This window comes from Hakea prostrata, chromosome 7 (genome assembly GCF_041222555.1).
Source record: "Hakea prostrata isolate BN-2017 chromosome 7, UWA_Hpros_2, whole genome shotgun sequence".
NCBI classification, from domain to species: domain Eukaryota; kingdom Viridiplantae; phylum Streptophyta; class Magnoliopsida; order Proteales; family Proteaceae; genus Hakea; species Hakea prostrata.
The window spans coordinates 56,148,822-56,167,704 of record NC_142606.1 but is presented as its reverse complement, the minus strand read 5'-3'; the positions used below and the strand labels follow the sequence as shown (position 1 = coordinate 56,167,704).

Here is an 18,883-nt window from a genome sequence, read left to right as displayed (position 1 = left end):
AGGGTGAAGGAAAATGGCGAAAGATGAGCACACTTATACAAAGAGCTACAGAAAAAGCAAGCACAGAAGTAGAAGGCTCTGGCCACATTCTGCATGCTCTTAAGACACTTTATGATGACAGCACATGTATTTGTTTTAGGTAAACACATTAAGAAGAACCATTAATTTTTCGGCATGAAGCTTGTTAGGAAAGGGCAATTTGGGAAAGGACAGATCCATCGAGACTTAGTGCCTTGCGCTAACTCTCGATAGGAAAAAGAGGCGGTAATTAAGTGTTTTATACCAATCGAAATTGGTTGATGCTCTCCTATTTTGGTTCTACTTTGTTTCCTATATAGAATGGACTTGTAAATTAGCCTATAAATAGTGAAGTTATTTTGAGGAGTGCTCATGAGTTCTCTCTGAGCCTCCACAACAAAGTCGCCACTTCCATCTTCTCCTCTCTCTCATTATTCACCTTATTCTTTCTCAAAGTAACATGGTATCAGAGCTGTAGGTCCTCTTATTCCTTTTGATTCTAAGAGTTACTAGCACAAACAGTTGATTCTATAGAAAGGAAATAAATTGTACCTGGTGTGAGAGTCGCTTCCAGAAATTAAAGGGGATGCAGCACATTACGCTGCACTTGTTGGTGGTTTTTGTTTGAAGATTGATGCAGCTCCTTATGCTGCAACTATTTTGGTGTCTCTGTTAAAGATCCATGCAGACTGAGCTTTCTTTCAAGTAGAGAGCTGTGCCATGACCTCTTCTCAAGATCATTGCCTCGATTGATGCTAGATTTGTGCCGGAATTTGCCATTCTCAGGTACGATAAATCTCCAATTGATGAAGAGAATTTCTTTTTCTGCGATTTGGGGCTGAGGAAGAGTGACCGTCATCTTCCTCACTCTCGATCTGTTTAGGGCTGAGAGAATCACGTTTTTGGGCATTTTATCAGTTTTGAAACTGGTTTTGAGTTGGTTTGCTGGTTTTGAGTTGGTTCAGTTTGCTCTATTGGTTCAAGTGGTTCAACATCTGGTGGTTCGTTTCTAGAATTAATTCTGATTCTGAGATTATTCTGGAATTAATTTTGATTCTGGGATTAAGCTGATTCTGATTTCTGAAACTAATTTGGATCTGATTTTTGAGATTAATCTGATTTGGTTTTAATTGTGTTTGGATATGGGAGAAATTTCAAGTAAAAATACCATGACTGAAATCATTTCTTCATCCTCTCATCAGTTAACTGAGAAGAAATTGGAGGGTGTATCAAATTTCCACCAGTGGAGGGCTATAGTTAGAATTGTTCTTACTGGACGGAGTGACAGATAGATCATTTGACTAAGACTATACCTAAAGATGATGATACTTGGGCAATTGTTGATGCTCGAATACTTGGGCAGATGTTTAATTCCTTAGCCGATAATATTGTAGATTTGGTTACTCACTTACAAACTATGAAGGAATTATGGGAGTATTTGAATGTATTGTATTCTGGTCAGAATAATCTGGCTAAAATCTACGAATTGTCCCAGAAATTTTATCGAGTAGATAGGAAAGGTAGAGATATTACCCAATATTTTGTAGATTTTAGAAAAATGTATGAAGAACTAAACTCTATTCTACCTATCTCCTCTGATGTCAAAACTATGCTAAATCAAAGAGAGCAATTAGTTGTTATGGGTTTCTTGGGAAGTCTTGGAAAGGAGTTTGAGGCAATTAGATCATAGATTCTTGGTAGTGATCATGTACCCACGTTAGCTGACACATTTTCAAGAGTTCTTCGTGTTACAAGGGAGAGTACCAATAACTTTACAAAAAATTCAGCTTTGGCAACAGTTTCCCGAGGCACTTCTGGAGGACAGGCCTGGTAGACAGAATATAGGACAAACTTGAGGAAATAATATTGGAAAATATTCGGGTTCACACAACTCTACTGACAGTACAGGACAAGTTAAGACTTGTCATCATTGTGGTCGTATAGGACATATTCAAAGATATTGTTTGAAGCTTCATGGGAAGCCCCCCACACATGGCGAATGCAATCATGACCTCTAAATCAACGTCTACAACTACTAAAGTTCATCCTGAGGGTAAGACTATAAAGATGACTAAGGAAGATTATATTCGTTTCACTCAGTTTCAAGCCACTCAACCACAATCTGCCACTGCCACCCTTGTTCAGACAGGTTATGCTACTGCTTGCCTTTCAACCACATCTCGCCCATGGATCATTGATTCAGGAGCTTCTGATCATATGACCAGGGCTACAGGTATATTTTTCTCTTTTGTTCCATCATCCTCTTTGGTTCCACTTGCTAATGGCTCTCATATCAATGTTAAAGGAGTGGGTACAATTCAACTCACTCCATCCATTACCCTACCCTCAGTTCTTTACGTACCTAATTTGCCTTTTAACATATTATCTGTTCATAAATTTACTTCCACTAATAACTGTTTGGTGAAATTCTTTCCTAGATATTGTTATTATTTCAGGATCTTATGACGAAGAAGATGCTTAGTAGAAGCCGTATGTTTGGGGGGTTGTATCTATTCAAGGAGATATCCTCTACTATTTGTTCTAGTATTTCCATCCTCCATCAAATACATTGTCGGTTAGGGCATCCCTCTTAGAAAAACCTAAAACTGGTAGATAAAAGTTTTCATTCTCTTTCTAAGTTGGACTGTGAGTCTTGTCAATTTGGAAAACTTCATCGTATGAGTTTTCCCCCTCATATAAATATCAAATCAGACCACCTTTTCTCTTTACTTCATCCTGATGTGTGGGGACCCTGCCCTGTTACTTCTACTTCAAGTTACAGATGCTTTGTTACATTTTTGGATGACTTTTCAAGTCACTTGGCTTTATTTAATAAAAAATCGTTCAAAATTTTTTGACATATTTTGCAATTTTGTTATTGAAATTCGTACTCAATTTGGTGTTCCATTCGTACTTTTCGTAGTGATAATGCCAAAGAATATTCTCTGATCCCTTTTGTAAATTTATGGCTTCTAATCGGATTCTTCACCAATCCTCCTGTCTCGATACTCCTTAACAAAATGGGGTTGCAAAAAGAAAAAATAGACACTTATTGGAGGTCATCCATTCTCTCTTATTTGAGATGAAGGTTCCTAAATCCTTTTGGGCTGATGCAATTTCAACTGCTTATTATCTTAATTAACAGGATGCCTTCATCTGTTTTAAAAGGTGGCATTCCTCATTCTCTCTTATTTCCTTCATCTCCCTTATTTACTTTGCCTCCCCGCGTATTTGGTTGTGCATGTTAAATTCGTAATCATCGCCCAAGGATCTCTAAACTTAATCCTTGTGCACTTAAGTGTATGTTTGTGAGGTACTCTCACACTCAAAAGGGATATCGTTGTTATTCTTCCGACTTACGAAGATATTTTGTTACTGCAGATGTGTCATTATTTGAGTCCACTCCTTTTTCTACTGAATCTCATAGTTTAACTAACCTAAATGATGATCTATGTATTATTCAAAGTGTGTTTCCACAGGGTACAGTTCCTTCACCTCCACCTTTGCCAGACATCACCAAAGTGTACATACGCCGTCCGAAACCACCAGCTCCCCCCCTCTGCACCTACCATCTCTACTTCTGTGCCAACTTCGTCTGCTGATCCTACGGACGTTCCTGTCAAATCTGACCTTGATATTCCCATTGCTCTTCGGAAGGGTACTCGTCCGTGTGGTCAGTATCCCATCTCTAACTTTATTTCATATTCTGCTTTATCACCTGGGTTCTCTACTGCTCTATCTACTATAGAGACTTATCCTATTCCTAAGAACGTTCTTGAAGCCTTGTCTAATCTTGGGTGGGTCAGTGCAATGAACGAAGAATTACAAGCCTTAGAAGACAATCAGACTTGGGATCTTGTGCTTTTACCCTTAGGAAAGACAGTTATTGGTTGTAGGTGGATATTTACTGTGAAAGTTAATCCTGATGGTTCTATAGTTCGCTTGAAAGCTCGTCTCGTTGCAAAGGGCTATGCTCAAGTCTATGGCGTGGATTATGTTGATACTTTTTCGCCTGTTGCCAAGCTTACTTCCATCCACATTTTAGTCTCTCTTGCCGCTACCTACCAGTGGCCCTTGTTTTAGTTGGATGTGAAGAATGCCTTCCTTCATGGAGATCTACATGAGGAAGTGTATATGGAGCAACCACCTGGGTTTGTTGCTCAAGGGGGAGAAGAATAAGGTTTGTCGCCTCCGCAAATCATTATATGGTCTCAAGCAGTTACCTCGAGCATGGTTTGGATGATTCACTACTGTTGTAATAGAATTTGCGTTGTGAAAGTGATCACTCTGTATTCTTTAAAAACTTTGATGCAGGCAAAATCTTTCTTGTAGTTTATGTTGATGATATTGTCATTACAAGAGATGACACTTCAGGAATTGATAGGTTAAAGACCTATTTACAAGAGAAATTTCAGACCAAAGACTTGGGCAAGTTAAAGTATTTTCTAGGAGTTGAAGTTGCCCAATCAACAAAGGGCATCTTTTATCTCAACGGAAGTATGTACTAGATTTTCTTTCTAAAACAGGAATGTTGGGATCAAAACCCATAGACACTCCCATGGAATGTAACTTAAAGTTAATGCCAGAAGATGGAACCATTCTTGATAATCTAGAGAAGTATAGAAGGCTTGTTGGGAAGCTAAATTATCTGACTGTGACTATACCTGACATTGCCTTTCCTGTCAGTGTTGTGAGTCAATTTTTGTCTGCCCCACGTACATCACACTGGGATGCAGTTATACGAATTCTGAGGTATCTTAAGAAAACACCAGGACGCAGACTTCTTTACACTAATCATGGACATTGAAATGTTAAAGGATTCTCTGATGTTGATTGGGCTGGATCACCTATTGATAGAAGATCAACTACAGGCTACTGCACATTCGTTGGAGGAAATCTTGTATCATGGAAGAGTAAAAAATAAACTGTGGTAGCAGGATCAATCTCAGAATCTGAGTATCGTGCTATGGCATAGACAACATGCGAGATGGTATGGATAAAACAATTACTCCAGGAATTAGGAATTATTGATGACACACCAATGAAGTTATGATGTGATTCATGAACGTACCAAGCATATTGAAGTTTATTGTCACTTTGTTCGTGAGAAGTTACTACAAGGCATAATATCCCCCAAGCATGTGAGGACTGGAGAACAACTCGCAGATTTGTTCACCAAAGCTCTAAGGAGTACAGGGTTACCTATATTGGTAACAAGCTGGGCATGAGTAATATATATGCTCCAGCATGAGGGGGAGTGTTAAGAAAGGGCAATTTGGGAAAGGACAGATCCATCGAGACTTAGTGCAAGGCGCTAACTCTCGATAGGAAAAAGAGGCGGTAATTAAGTGTTTTATACCAATCGAAATTGGTTGATGCTCTCCTATTTTGGTTCTACTTTGTTTCCTATATAGAATAAGCTTGTAAATTAGCCTATAAATAGTGAAGTTATTTTGAGGAGTGCTCATGAGTTCTATCCGAGCCTCCACAACAAAGTCGCCACTTCCATCTTCTCCTCTCTCTCATTATTCACCTTATTCTTTCTCAAAGTAACAAAGCTAAAACTCCTGGTTGAACAATAACGCAACAAGTTGAAAATGTATCATTTTCTAGTCCAATGAGGAATGCAAATGGCATTCCATTACTTCCTTTCTCAAGGCATGACAGGAAGAAAAATCTTACCTGAGACAGAGAACCCACCTTTGTTGATGCATTTGGTGAGGCGGATACAAAAGTTGCATCAGCAAATAGATCAACCTCTTCTGTAGCATTGGTATCCACTGAAGTTGTCTGTGTTGGAACAGATGTCGGTGCATCCATGAGGTCAATAAATAAATCAGGCACACTTCCAGCAGCTGGCCCTATCACATGAAAGGATAACATTTCATGAATTTAAATAATAAATTTGACCTTCATGATATTTTACAAATGCACTTTTGACACTAGTTAAGTTAATAGACAAAAAGTAAATGTAAGCCTCCACATTTTATAGCGTGATACACCTGCAACAAAATGGAGATTGTACATCACAAAAGTCACTTTCAGTTGCAAAACATAGGTGCCCAAGCATCCTATAAAGGGCATACCCAGTGCACCAGGCTACTGCCACTGTAGGGTCAGGGGAGGGTCATAATATATGCAGCCTTAACCCTTCACTAAGAAGAGGTCGTTTCCCAACTTGAACCCGTGATCAGTGATCCTTGTCCCAATGGACCAACCCTACCATCAGTTGACAAAAATTATCAAAAACTTATACTTATCCCTGATTCTCTACTCTGAAAAAGCAGTCAATCTTGTTTCCACTCCAAATTGAAACAAGAATACCAAGCGCAACAAAGAAAAGATTGCAGGATAAATTTACACATACTTTTTTCTGATAAATTTGATGACAACTGACAGTGTCTGCAAATTTTCTGCTAAGCCTTCTAATTCCTCTTTTAACATCTAGCATCCACAGCAATTAAGAGGCAAATAACTACAAAAATAAAATAAAAAACAGTTCTGAACCATGTAATACTGTCAAAATGATTGAAGGATCTCTATCTGCTTCATTTCAGTCAAGACATTAGTGACAAATAGATATCTGAAGTTCTGAACATGCATCCTGACTGAAGCATCATTACTTTCTTGGACGTTGAGATCCATGTGACTATGTTGTTGACACCTAGCTATTAGCCTTTTACTGTTTTACCTGTGTTAGCTTTTAGCCCTTAGATGGTTGTAATCTTATCATAAACAAAGAAGACCTCTTTCATTAATGACAAGTCTAATCATTCCCTAAAAACATACACCCATGGTTAGTTTGGTTGAAAAACAACCCATAATGATCCTATTGGTTCCCACTCTTGCTTGCTTGTATGCAGTCGAATCTGAATCATTATTACATATTGTCAAGATTCCTAACAATTAAGTACATAATTTTCTACATCATTACACTATATTCTCCTAAAGTCTTAATACAATTGTTTAGTATTTCATGAAAGATTGATGGAACTAACATGCATCATTCTTTGACTACCTACCTTAGGATATAGATCACCAAATTGCAAAGAAACACCTTGATCCATTGTGATAACTCATATGATGCCAAAGATAGTATGTATCACTGGTGGCTTGGGTATCAGAAGGTGTTGTCCACAAAATCCACTCAGTACACACTTTAAGTGCGAGTGGCACTTAATTTTCAAAAATTCTCAAAATTTAAATTTTATTTCTGCATTTTGAGATTTTGGACAAAAAAATTGAATTTTTCGGATATTTCACTCGAGTTTTGGTCCATTTTCATTTTGACCCACTATCTCATTTCATTAGATCGAAGTTACTAGAGTATGCCAAAACTTTCGTGAGATTTCACAAGATTTAATACCACAGACAAAATGCTAAGGGAGGTGTCCCTCACTGCATATTATTCAGCCTTGACTACTCTGTGAGAGCAACTGGATTTCTATCAACCAGTTCCCATGATACATCGGGATGAAGCTAGTAAACTTCAAGAAAGAGAAGTAGATATGGTGTGTATAATTTTCTGACTGGTTAAACCCTGAGTATGTTTAAGTTTGGGTTCACTTATTAGGGCATGACACATTCCCTACTCTCTTGCCAGCATAAAATATGGTTCATGTAAGAGGAATACTGTAGGACTATTATGATGACATCGTCTATCCTTGTGATATCTGCTCTACTCCTTACACTGCCTACACCACCGGTTGCAGACTGTTCTAAGGTTCACAGGAATCTGTTAAGTGAGATTACCTTGGTCGCCCTTGGATACACGAGAGATTCGTTGGAAACTCAATGGAAGTCCCAGAAGAAGCCATAATATCAAATGGGGTAACACTCATTCCCATGCTCATCTCTCTGAAATTTCTAATAATACCCCTTCTCCTACAACAACATTTTCTCTTCAGGATCAATTGGCAGCTATCCAACGTTGGTGACACAAACACATACTGGTTATTCTTCTTCCCCTGCCTCCAACCTTGCTCAGTCATGTAATTTCCATGTGTCAACCACTACACACCATCTGACTAGGAACTTTCATGTTTCCCACATTCAGTTTTCTTGTTGTGCCGGGATAGGTCTGCAGTTGTTGACAAGTCTATATCCTCTATATAGGGTTAAGATTCAACTTTTGTTCTGCAATAATCTCTGTTTTTCTGTTTTAAATGTCCCTAAACTAATGTGCCAATTTTTTGTCCAAAGAATTATGTACCAATTTGTTGTCCATTTATCACTTGACAACTGACTTAAACTTTTATTCATTTTATCTCTACTCATTGCTTGAGCAGCAAAATTAGTTATGGCAAGGTCCATATGATTTCTCCTTCCCCTACTCCAACTCAAACCTTTTGTTCTGATAGCACTTTGGGAAAACTCCATCACTCGCACCATTATCTGGGATATCCATCTTTTCATATTATCTTTCTGCATTTCCTTTTTTAGTTAAAATTTGCACTTTAAACCAACTTCATCGTGATGTGTCTGAATTTCTTAAAACACACTAGAAACTCTTACCATTAGTGAAAGTATTTTACCTTTCTGAATGTTCACTATGATATATGGATCCGTCTAGGACTATTGATTGCAATGGTTTTTGTTGGTTCATGACATTTATTGATAACTGCACATATCTCACACAGGTTGAGCTTCACCATAATGAATCTAATGTTTTCATTAGTTTTGAATCCCTCCAAACCACACTTCTGAACTCAATTTAATGCCAGTATTCAGCTCTTTCAAAAAGATAATGGTCAGACTACATTGATGGAAACTTTCAGCAGTACCTTGTGTAGTCCTAGAGGGAAGGGAAACATTCCATAGTTAATCCACCTCTATCAAGAAGTTCTTGTAGGAATTTGGGTATATGAATAGTTCTCTCTTCACCACCAAAAGCTCTCCACCCCCATCTTACCCAATTTACTCCTGCTGTAAATGGAGTTGCCTGACCCTTTTCATCTAAGGGTGCTTGTGAGGGCATTGACAATATCCAGATCTCCACTGACAGAAAGAACCTTACTCTCTTGGTAAGACCTCAGAAAACTTGAGAATCCCAACTTGGTCAAGAAGATTTCTCTTGCAATACCTCAACTCTACATGTTTTTGGTAAAGTTGACTGAAATTTTGTCAAAAGCTCAAAAATCTTGGTTATCTCAATCTGCTCAGAAGAAACTACCCTTGGCTATTCTCGAACAGTATGATGTCACACTCATATGTCATGCAGACAGAAGACAATGCATGCCAGTTCCATTGGAACATGGGCGCACTTGATCTAACACACCAGGGTTTATATCAATAGACAGTCATCAGCTAAATTATTGTATTGTTTGGACATGAAAGACTATGTTATTAAATGTTAATATGTAATGATGCCTGTACTTGGGTGCCTATGTGTTCACCATACTATGTAGTCAGCTTTTCCCATCCAATGGCACAGAGAAATAGATAGGAGTTGGTCCAGGATTCAACAATACCAACAGAAACTTGCTTCTTACTGGCAGTGATAGAGGCATTAATAGGAGTTGGTCCAGGATTCGACAATACCAACAGAAACTTGCTTCTCACTGGAAGTGATAGAGGCATTAATAGGAGTTGGTCCAGGATTCAACAACACCAACAGAAACTTGCTTCTTACTGGCAGTGATCGAGGCATTAATAGGAGTTGTCCAGGATTCGACAATACCAGCAGAAACTTGCTTCTCACTGGCAGTGGTAGAGGAATTCAAAAAGTAGGGAATCAATATGAGTTTGATTTAATTCATTGGTTGCACCTCCCCACCCTGGATTACTGGATTTGTTCCAGCTAGAAAGGCCCACTTTGAAGTCCTTAACTATTTTTTAAACAACTATTCAATATTATTTGACCTTCATCCACTATTGTATAACCTGTTTTATTTGCCCATTATGTCTAATAGCACCCTATATAGGCAAAATTGCATGTAGCCTCAACATTTACTACCAACCAAACCAAATCCAAAGCACAAAGTCATGTGCTTTTTTATTTAACAATTTTCTGAGATTTAAGTATGTTTACTAAAACTAAACAAACTTCTCTTAATACTTGGAGCCAACAATGAGCATTTGCCCACATATCAAATTGAAACCACTAAACAAACGTGCTGTCTCAGTGGGATCTCAAGAGGAGATTTTGAACCATGGTACCTTGATTCACATGGTATAGTTTCCTAAACCCCTTTATTACGACAGCAGAAAAAAGGGGAATTCGTGAATGGGAAAAGCTTCATCTTCTTGACGCCACGACATTCACAACAACACCACGACAATAATAATGAGCCGTATCCCAACTAAATTGGGTGTACCCAGTGTTCAAATTTCAACCAAACTTTCAGTTTTTTTCCAAACCAAGGCGAGCCTATAGCGAAATTTTATGCTCTGGTTTCAGTCCATCTCAGTTAAAATTCAAACCCCAACTGGCCTCAAAATCAAAATTTTGAACCTTGGGTGTACCTAAAACCTATTAGGGAAATGTTACCATTGGTCCACTACTAGTGCCCCTAAAACCTATTAGATATTTTTCTTGCTGTTGCATACCTTATCAATGGGATTGTCCTCTAGTGCACTAAATTTTAAGATACCTCTTTCTTTTCTCCCAACCCTTACACTGTTTTCTCCCTTCCTCTTCAAATATTTGGGCAGATCTGCTTTGCCCATAATTCTTCTCATTCCCAGTCTAAAACTGCTCCTCATGCTATTCGGTGCATTTTCCTACGTCACTTGGCCTCTCAAAAGGGTAACAAGTGCTATCACCCTCCTTGCCGACTCTCTGTCAACATGGATGCTGCCTTCCACAAGTCTAAAACATATTTCACATTATCTATTCAGGATAAATTGAGGAAGACCAGCCATTAGCTCTGTAAGTTATTGACACTGTCCAAATTCCAGCACAGAATACAATTGACAACGGTGGGGAGAGATATTGGTTCAGCTTGTTCAGGATGTGATACTCTAATAACTCTACACACGAAATAGATCCAAGAAGGAGGATACAAGGGATGACTAGCCATATTCCACCGTGGTGCCCCCAACACACATGCCCTCAAAATTAGTTAACCTCTTGCACATCTGATAGTGCCTGGTTTTGCTAACCTTGTGCATGATGACTGGCCCCATTGCCATTAGAAAAGGAGTTCACTCATGTACAGAACATCTCATTTCAATTTCTGTCTCTTAAGAATCTTTATCACCCTCTATTAGAACTTTGTTTCCTTCTTGTCCTCTATGTCTGTTCTACAGGATTACGAAGAAGCAATCAAAGAGCCAAAATCGAAAGCTGCCATGATAGAAGAAATGCAGAAACTTGTCCCTTGCCCTGAAGGGAAGAAGTTAGTTGGAACTTGGAAGCAAATGAACGTTTACCATCAAGCAAAGGGCCTATGACACTGTTAAGATATATGAGGCACAATTGGTTGCAAAGGGCTTCACAGAGATCTAGGGGGTCAGCCATTAAAAGACCTTTGCACCTGTAGCAACAACAAACTTTGCTAGTGCTCTAAACAACAAACTTTGCTAGCGCTCTGTGCTCATGAGGTGCAAATCTTGGGGAACCATCAACAATTGAATGTAGAGAAGACATTTTTAAAAGGAGATCTCAAGAAGAAGTCTACATAGACAATTTGAATTGGTTTTTCATTCTCATCTACTACTGCCTGTGCTTGCAAGCTACAGAAGTCTTTGTACAATCTCAAACAATCTCCCAGTGCATGGTTTAGTCACTTCCTGAAAGATATGCAGAATTTTGGGTATTGACATACTCAAGCTAATTACACCTTGGTCATGGAAAGGAGAGGTAATCGAATACAACCCTCATCGTGCATGTAGATGATATAGTAAATACTATGAACAGTGATGATAAGATCTCCAGTTCGAAATAACTATTAAGAAAGGAGCTTGAAACAAAAGATATAAATCCCCTCTGGTATTTACTTGGGACCAAAGTCACAAGTGAACAAGGGTAATTCTATTTATGGAGTATGTCTTGGATCTTCTCAAGTAACCAAACATGCTTGGATGTAATCTTAGACATTCTCTGATGTTAAATTAGGGGTATTTTGGTCAATTCCCTAGCCTTGGGGTTTGTCCAGGAAGTTCAAACGAAAAAGGGGAGGGTGTTATTCTAAGGGTGTTTAAAGCCTGCTGGAACTTAACTTCAGATCTGAATCTTTTATACTCTGAATTTCAGAATTGAAATTTGGATCTCAAAGGCGAACTAGCGTTTCAGTTAGGGTTGGGGAAGGGGGAAGTGTTTGCTGTCCTGCAGTTCAGACTTAAGGATGCTATCGTTCTGTAAGTCAGAAACTGTTTGAGTGAATGAGGGATTGAGGATGTTAAAGACTTAGGGTTTTCTGAAATTTTCAAAATTCTGCAGAACCTCTTGAAAAAGATGAAGTGCAGGATTTTTCAAAATCAAGGAAGAAGGGCTGAACTGAAGAAACTAACAGTAGGGAAGGTATCCAGAGGTTTGTGCAATCCTAATGGAGGGTAGAAGGGATTTGAACAGGGCTGGGAATACGGTTTCCTAGTAGGAGGGGGATATGGCCACCGTGAGGAAGAGAGGGGAAGTGGGAGGGTCACGGTAGCTAGGGGAGGGGCTAGGGCTTGAAGGGAACTAAAGGGGAAGGGGCAGGGGTTAATTGCAATGGGAAGGGAGGTTTTTCTAGGCTCAAACAAGAGGAGAGAGGGCTGGAGAGGCCACAGTGGTGGTGGGACTCAAGGTTGGATCTTCTACTTGGGGAATGATGAGATAGGCTGGAATGTTGAAGGAACTTGCTGGATTTGCTGAATTGATCTTCTGAACTTGATTATTGACTGCTAGAAACAACTTGAAAGCTCTCAATAGACAACCGCAGGCTCTCCCTCAAAGGAACCCTGCCACCAACTCAGGCAATTATCGATCAAATTCCTTATTCATCAAATTTGAAAAATAACACTGCATAAGAAGCTATTTATAGCTTAAAAGAAGACTCTGACTCAACTTTGGAAATCCTTATCAGATAAGGATCTCTCTTGGACTAGACTCTTAATGAGGAAATAAGTCGTGATGGAAACTCAACTACTACTTGGGACTCCTTCAAAAACAACTTCAACTCAAATAAAATAGTCCAAACAAATCCAAACAGACCCAACAAAATTCTGAAAATTCCTAAATTAATTTCAGAGGTAAATTAAGGGTTAAAATGCCCAAAATACCCCTCCACAGGGGTTTGGCCAGCTTTATGGTGGCTTCTTGGATCCATCTTGAGGGCCCCACTTAGTGTTTCAGCTAGGGGGTTTTGTGTTCATATAATTCTCCCATTAAGATTAAGCATCAGCGGTGTAATGCCGTGGATGATTCTATCAATACGGAAGACTGGACCTGATCATTTGGATCTCTGCGTCACAGCAGACCTGATATTGCCTGTTTTGTGTCCATTGTTAGTTCCTCCATGATCCAAGGACATCCTATGTTGAAGCCTTGCACCAGCTATTGAAATGTTTAAAGGCCGCCATTGGGAAAGGTATTCTTTTCTCTACAATTGGATTTTAAGACCTGAAGCATACAACAGTACCACCTGAGTTGGGTCTATCCATAATTGGACATCTGCTTCTGGTCATTGTTCCTTCCTAGGGTAACCTAGTCACATGGTGAAGTTAAAAAAAATTGTTGTATCATGTTCCAGTGCAGAAGCTGAATATTGTGCCATCGCATGGCATAAGAAATTATTGGATAATCTGGGAGTTCCTTCAGAGGACCTTATGAGCCTCTACCATGATAAGAAAGTGGTCATGACTATTAGTATTACTCATGCCAGCAGGAACCAACAAAAAATATTGAAATCAACAAACACTTCATTGTACAGAAGCTTGAACAAGGGATAATTCGTATTCCTTTTGTTAGTTATGTCAATCAGCAAGCTGATGTGTCTAACAAAAGTTGAAATTGTAACATGTTTCATCCTTTGGCTTCCAAGTTGGGTGTGTACAATATATTTGCACCAATTGGAGGGGAAGTGTTGAGATTGATGTGGCTATATTATCAACATCTGATTTTAGGGTTTTGTTTGTTTTACTTGGTTTACCTTTTTGTCCTTTTAGGGATGTAATAAATAGAGAGGACCTCTGTCATTAGTGACAAGTCCAATCATCCATAAACCTCCAATTCTCAACTTAAGAGAGGCCCCTTAAAAGTGTTCATGACAAAGCTGATACCAAACATGCTGATGGGAACACAAAAGATACCAAATAATGACAGAAGGTGCACGTTAAACATACCATTTCCACAGGTTCAAGACAAGTACAATTATTACACATAACTTCCAAATGCTTACCAGAGTTGGTCTGGGTGGAAGTTCCTCGAGGATCAAAATCATCACCAAAATCATCATCATCAAGATCATTAGCAGCACTGTATCTATCATCAGAATGATTTAACTTTGATGATGCACTAGAAATACTGGAAGATGCAGCATCTCGATTCCTGCAGCAAATCAACAGGTCTGGGATTAGCCATCAGCAGTTGTGGGTCTAATCACAGAGTCAGGGATCATAGAGGCAGAGAATTGGATTTGAGCAATCTTATAAGTGCCGGAAACCCATTTTCCAGAGCTATGCATGGGAGTGAGATAAACATTCAGTAACTTAATTATTAATAGCAATTTCTTTGATAAACAAACCAGTTATTTACCCTGCATAAGAGGAAGAGAATTGTGTCTGTTATGTGAGGTGTATAAGGTGTCATGTGCAGCAGGCCTTAACATACAACAACAACAAGCCTTGTCCCAACTAAATGGAATTGCTACACAGATCCCTGCTTCCCTGCTGCCTTGTAGGAAAACCTGGTTCTGCCAGAGTTGGCCAGAACACCTACTAGACTTCATCAACAACATTCTTGTAACATTTATGGCAAAGATTGAAGAGGTTTTCAACCAAAACCTCAAGAAGGGTGAGACTTCATCCCAAATTTATTTTTTTCCAAAATCTATGTTCTACCCTAGTATTTTCACTTTTGTACTCTTATGGTGTACCTTATTACTAAGCTGATCTACTAACTTAACACTGATGTTGAAGATGAACATCGGTGATGTACGATATATCATTGTTTGAGTTGCACCTTGATATATTAAGTAAATCATGTATACTTTATGTTTTATAAGTATATGTCTTCACTTCTTCAGCACAGCAGTTTCAAACTTCGGATCAAAATGAAACTTACATTTGTATTTTCAATTTTTCATCAATCTGAGACCACCAACGTGTTTAGAAGGCCTAAAATAGGGGTGAAAACCATTTCACCCCCTAAAGACCCTTAAAACTCACCGAGATGGGCCACTGGGGATCTGAGATCGAACTTTTGAACCATGCCTAAATACCCCAATATTTAATCTTCTGTCTCCAATTTTTATTGAATTATTTAATTTTTACTCATCTTTTGCAGTACTTAAAACCTCTTCCTCCTCCTTTCTACTCAAAAGGTTGCACCATCACTAGCCACTGCAACCCAGCAACTCCTCCCTCACCTAAAACCTCTCGCTTAAGTCTCACCTACAACCCCACCATGCTCTCATCTTCTGTCTCCATTCTTAAAAACACATTCTGTAGTCAGAATTCACTGGAATTCAGACTTGGGTTTTGAGCCAGACACACAACTTGGTAGTTGAACATCACAAGGTGATGGATTCTACTAGCAATTCTGGAACTTCTTGGTTCCTGGAGTTGATTCGCTAGGGTGATTAGCAAATCACAGAATTTATGGTTTTGTGCAGATTCTCAGAGATAAAGAGAAATGCATTCTATGATCTCTTTGGAATTCCAGAATCCATCCAAACATGATAACATCAATTCAAATTTAAATGATTGAAATCGCAAACATCTGCATATTTCTAGACAAAGTGTGGAATTTGATTTGAGATTACCAAAATTTCATCCTAACATGAGAGCATAGTGGGGCAGGTTTGCAAGAGAGGTGAGAGGGTGGGGGTGTAGCATGTAGGGATGGAGTTGTGGAGCTGGAGTGGATGGACAGTGCGGTCTTCTGAGGAAGGAAGAGGAAGGTGGTGAGGAAATGGTGGTGAGGATCCCACAAAATGTTATTAAAAACGAAAGGATGGAATAAAAATATATTAAAAATAATGCAATAATGTGATGTATCCTTAGATTGAAAGGTCTCAACTAGATCTAGTTAACCAAGATCTCTACAGAACCAGCAAATTTCATGTAGAGGAAAACTGAGTGTGAGGCCCACTTGAGGGTTAAAGTTAGGGTTAATGGCAGTGTTATGACAACTTGATATGAAGAAGAATATGCTGAAAGTTATAAATAAATCAGGTGGTTAAATTTGGACTAACAGAGAATTCCTAGTAATAATAGGACTCAAAAGGTAAAAAGGGTAATTTCAGGAAATCGGCTGTTCAGATGACAACCAGATTAGAATGGTTCTTTTAGGAGGGTATGGGAATGATATGGTCCAACAGGATGAAGATCTAATAGTTGGATTGGGATGAGCAGAATCTTCTCAAGAAAACAGTTGCTTCTGTTCTTCTAGAAGATTTGGAGAGAATGTATAAATTTCAAATTTAATTAACTATATTTGCAGTCCTTTAATGGATGCAGATTCAAATGGGCCAAAAGTTGAACTAGAATCTTGTTGGGGAAAATGTCTCTCCAAACACAGGCTGAATCTACAGCCAAAACAGGAGCTCAAGCAAAGAATCAGCAGCAACTAGGACTCGCAACACCAAAGAGCTAATACTTGGGCTTTAGACACAAAGGAATCAGTACTTGGACTTTAAACACCAAGCACAAACAGCAAAGTGGACTTGAAAAATCGAAGAACTAACCAGTCTAGTTTTTAATCACTAGGCAAAGGTATCATACAAAGAGAAGAAAGGCAGCCGCCATATTTGTGTTCACTAAGGAACCATTTGGTAATGTTTCTGTTCCTTTTTTCTGACATTTTTCTGTGATGGTAGAACCCCCAACAAACAAACAGAATTTTCCCTGTGGGTATGTCGGTCTGTTTTCATGTAGCAATAAAACGAGTGGTTTCTTTTTTGTGCCAGAAACAAGATTGATACACCACAAACCTTGTTTCACCAATTTTCAAAATGTTTTACCTTTTAACTGAAAAAAAAACTGACTCCAAATAAAGCATCTTTTCCTGCAAATTTCTAGCAGGCACTTAAACAGAGAAGAGCAAACACCTGCAACTCTACATTTTCTACCTCTGCCTCTACCTTGGAGAAAAAGTTAACCAAACACTATTTTATCATTCAATAATATTTTTCAGCATGGAAACATAAGAAAATGCTTTACATGAGAAAAAAGTGTTTTAGAACAAAAAAGAGTTACCAAACACACCCTAATAAGCCCCATCGCATTCTCATATAAATGACTCAAAAGCAGACTTCTATTCAAAGAAGTCCTAAACAATCCTCACCCATTAGGTAAATTTTATATGGACTGAGAAATTAAAATAGACTCAAGACAAAGTCCTAATTGCTATACTGATTGGTCATGTGCTAGTCACACAATAACCTAAATTGGAACACATAGAACCAGTTCAATTGATCTAGACCAAAACAACTTGAAATAAACTAAGTAAACTATTTTCGTACTCAACCTAATTACCCATAATTTGGGCCCCTAAGTTGAGCTATTACAGAGCAAACTCATGGTCATGGACTCAAAAGGCCCATTACATATATAACCCAACCCTGGTTTATTTCTAAAGAAGCCAATTTCGCTTATGTATTTGCATCATAATAGAAAGAGGAATATTAAGTATTTGGGCATTTTACAAAGTTTTATTTTTCCTTGGAACCCATAAGTGATAACTAACATCAGTGAAGGGGGGATTAAGTAAATCTTCTCAAAATCAAAACTACTAAATGGGAAGTAAATTTTCAACCTACCTAATTAGTGGATTAAGCAATTATTCCTATTAAAAATTGGGTAGTCCAGCGCAATAAGACATGAAATTATCAAAAATAGAAGAACAAATGAGTAGAGAAATACAGTGAATCAATGGTAAAATCCACCAATTTGACTAAATGAGTAGAAGTACAGGCAAACAAGAGGTTTTGACTGTCAACAATGAACAAGACAGTATCAACCTGCCATAACGTGCAGATCCCTTTTTTACATTGTTCACATGATCCTCACTAGCCACCCCTCTACGAACTTTATCATCGCTATCTTTGTGAAAGTCTTCTTCTTCAACAGGGTCCTCATCTTTGTAACTATCCTTGAACATGTCATTGTCTTTTGTGCCACCTGTACCTCCATATCGATCATTATACTGAATGCTGCTGCTACCAAAGCCACCATATGAGGATGAGCCTGGCTTATATGTTATCCCAGATGATGAAAGTCCAACATACCTGAACAGATACAACAACTTAGTTAATTTATCGAGTTCAATTTTTTTATCAGACAAAAGAGTACAAGGAAGTTACATTAAAAAAATTATAAAATTTGAAATATGAGCTCACTTATCACGATTTGCAGCAGCTTTTTCTCTAACTTCTTGTATTTTAGCCTTGTTATTCAAAAGGGCTAACAGGTTTTCAGTTTTCTTTCTGACATTGATTCCCATATCTTTTCCATTAGGCTCAATATATTCAAAGCCTGAGAGTGACTTTACAAATATGAAACAAATTAGAGAAACAAATTCAAAAGACCTGACCAATGTCATATAATTAATTGGGTACAAAAAGAATTAAACAATAACTTCAGTTGTAGAGAAGATCCATACTGAGATTTGAAAAGTATGTTCTGTTATGTCATCCAATGCTCGATCAGATCCATGTGCCACCAAGTATTCTATAACAGTCAATGACTGAAAAAGGAAGAAGTTTTCATGAACATAAACAAT

The 18,883-nt window shown here is 38.3% G+C and overlaps 1 protein-coding gene across 4 annotated transcripts in view; it reads right to left on the bottom strand.

Moving 5' to 3' along the window:
* LOC149011437 (clathrin interactor EPSIN 1-like) overlaps positions 1-18,883 on the bottom strand; it is a 47,131-nt gene that overhangs the window by 14,559 nt on the left and 13,689 nt on the right. For 2 of the 4 annotated variants that reach the window (XM_089160650.1, XM_089160648.1), the window contains exons 6-10: positions 18,764-18,847; positions 18,501-18,646; positions 18,123-18,389; positions 14,340-14,488; positions 5,701-5,879 (exon numbers count right to left, since the gene is read on the bottom strand). In XM_089160650.1, coding sequence (XP_089016776.1) covers positions 5,701-5,879; positions 14,340-14,488; positions 18,123-18,389; positions 18,501-18,646; positions 18,764-18,847 — 825 coding nt within the window. The remainder of the gene's footprint in view (positions 1-5,700; positions 5,880-14,339; positions 14,489-18,122; positions 18,390-18,500; positions 18,647-18,763; positions 18,848-18,883) is intronic. The other 2 variants (XM_089160651.1, XM_089160649.1) reach the window with 1 other exon arrangement.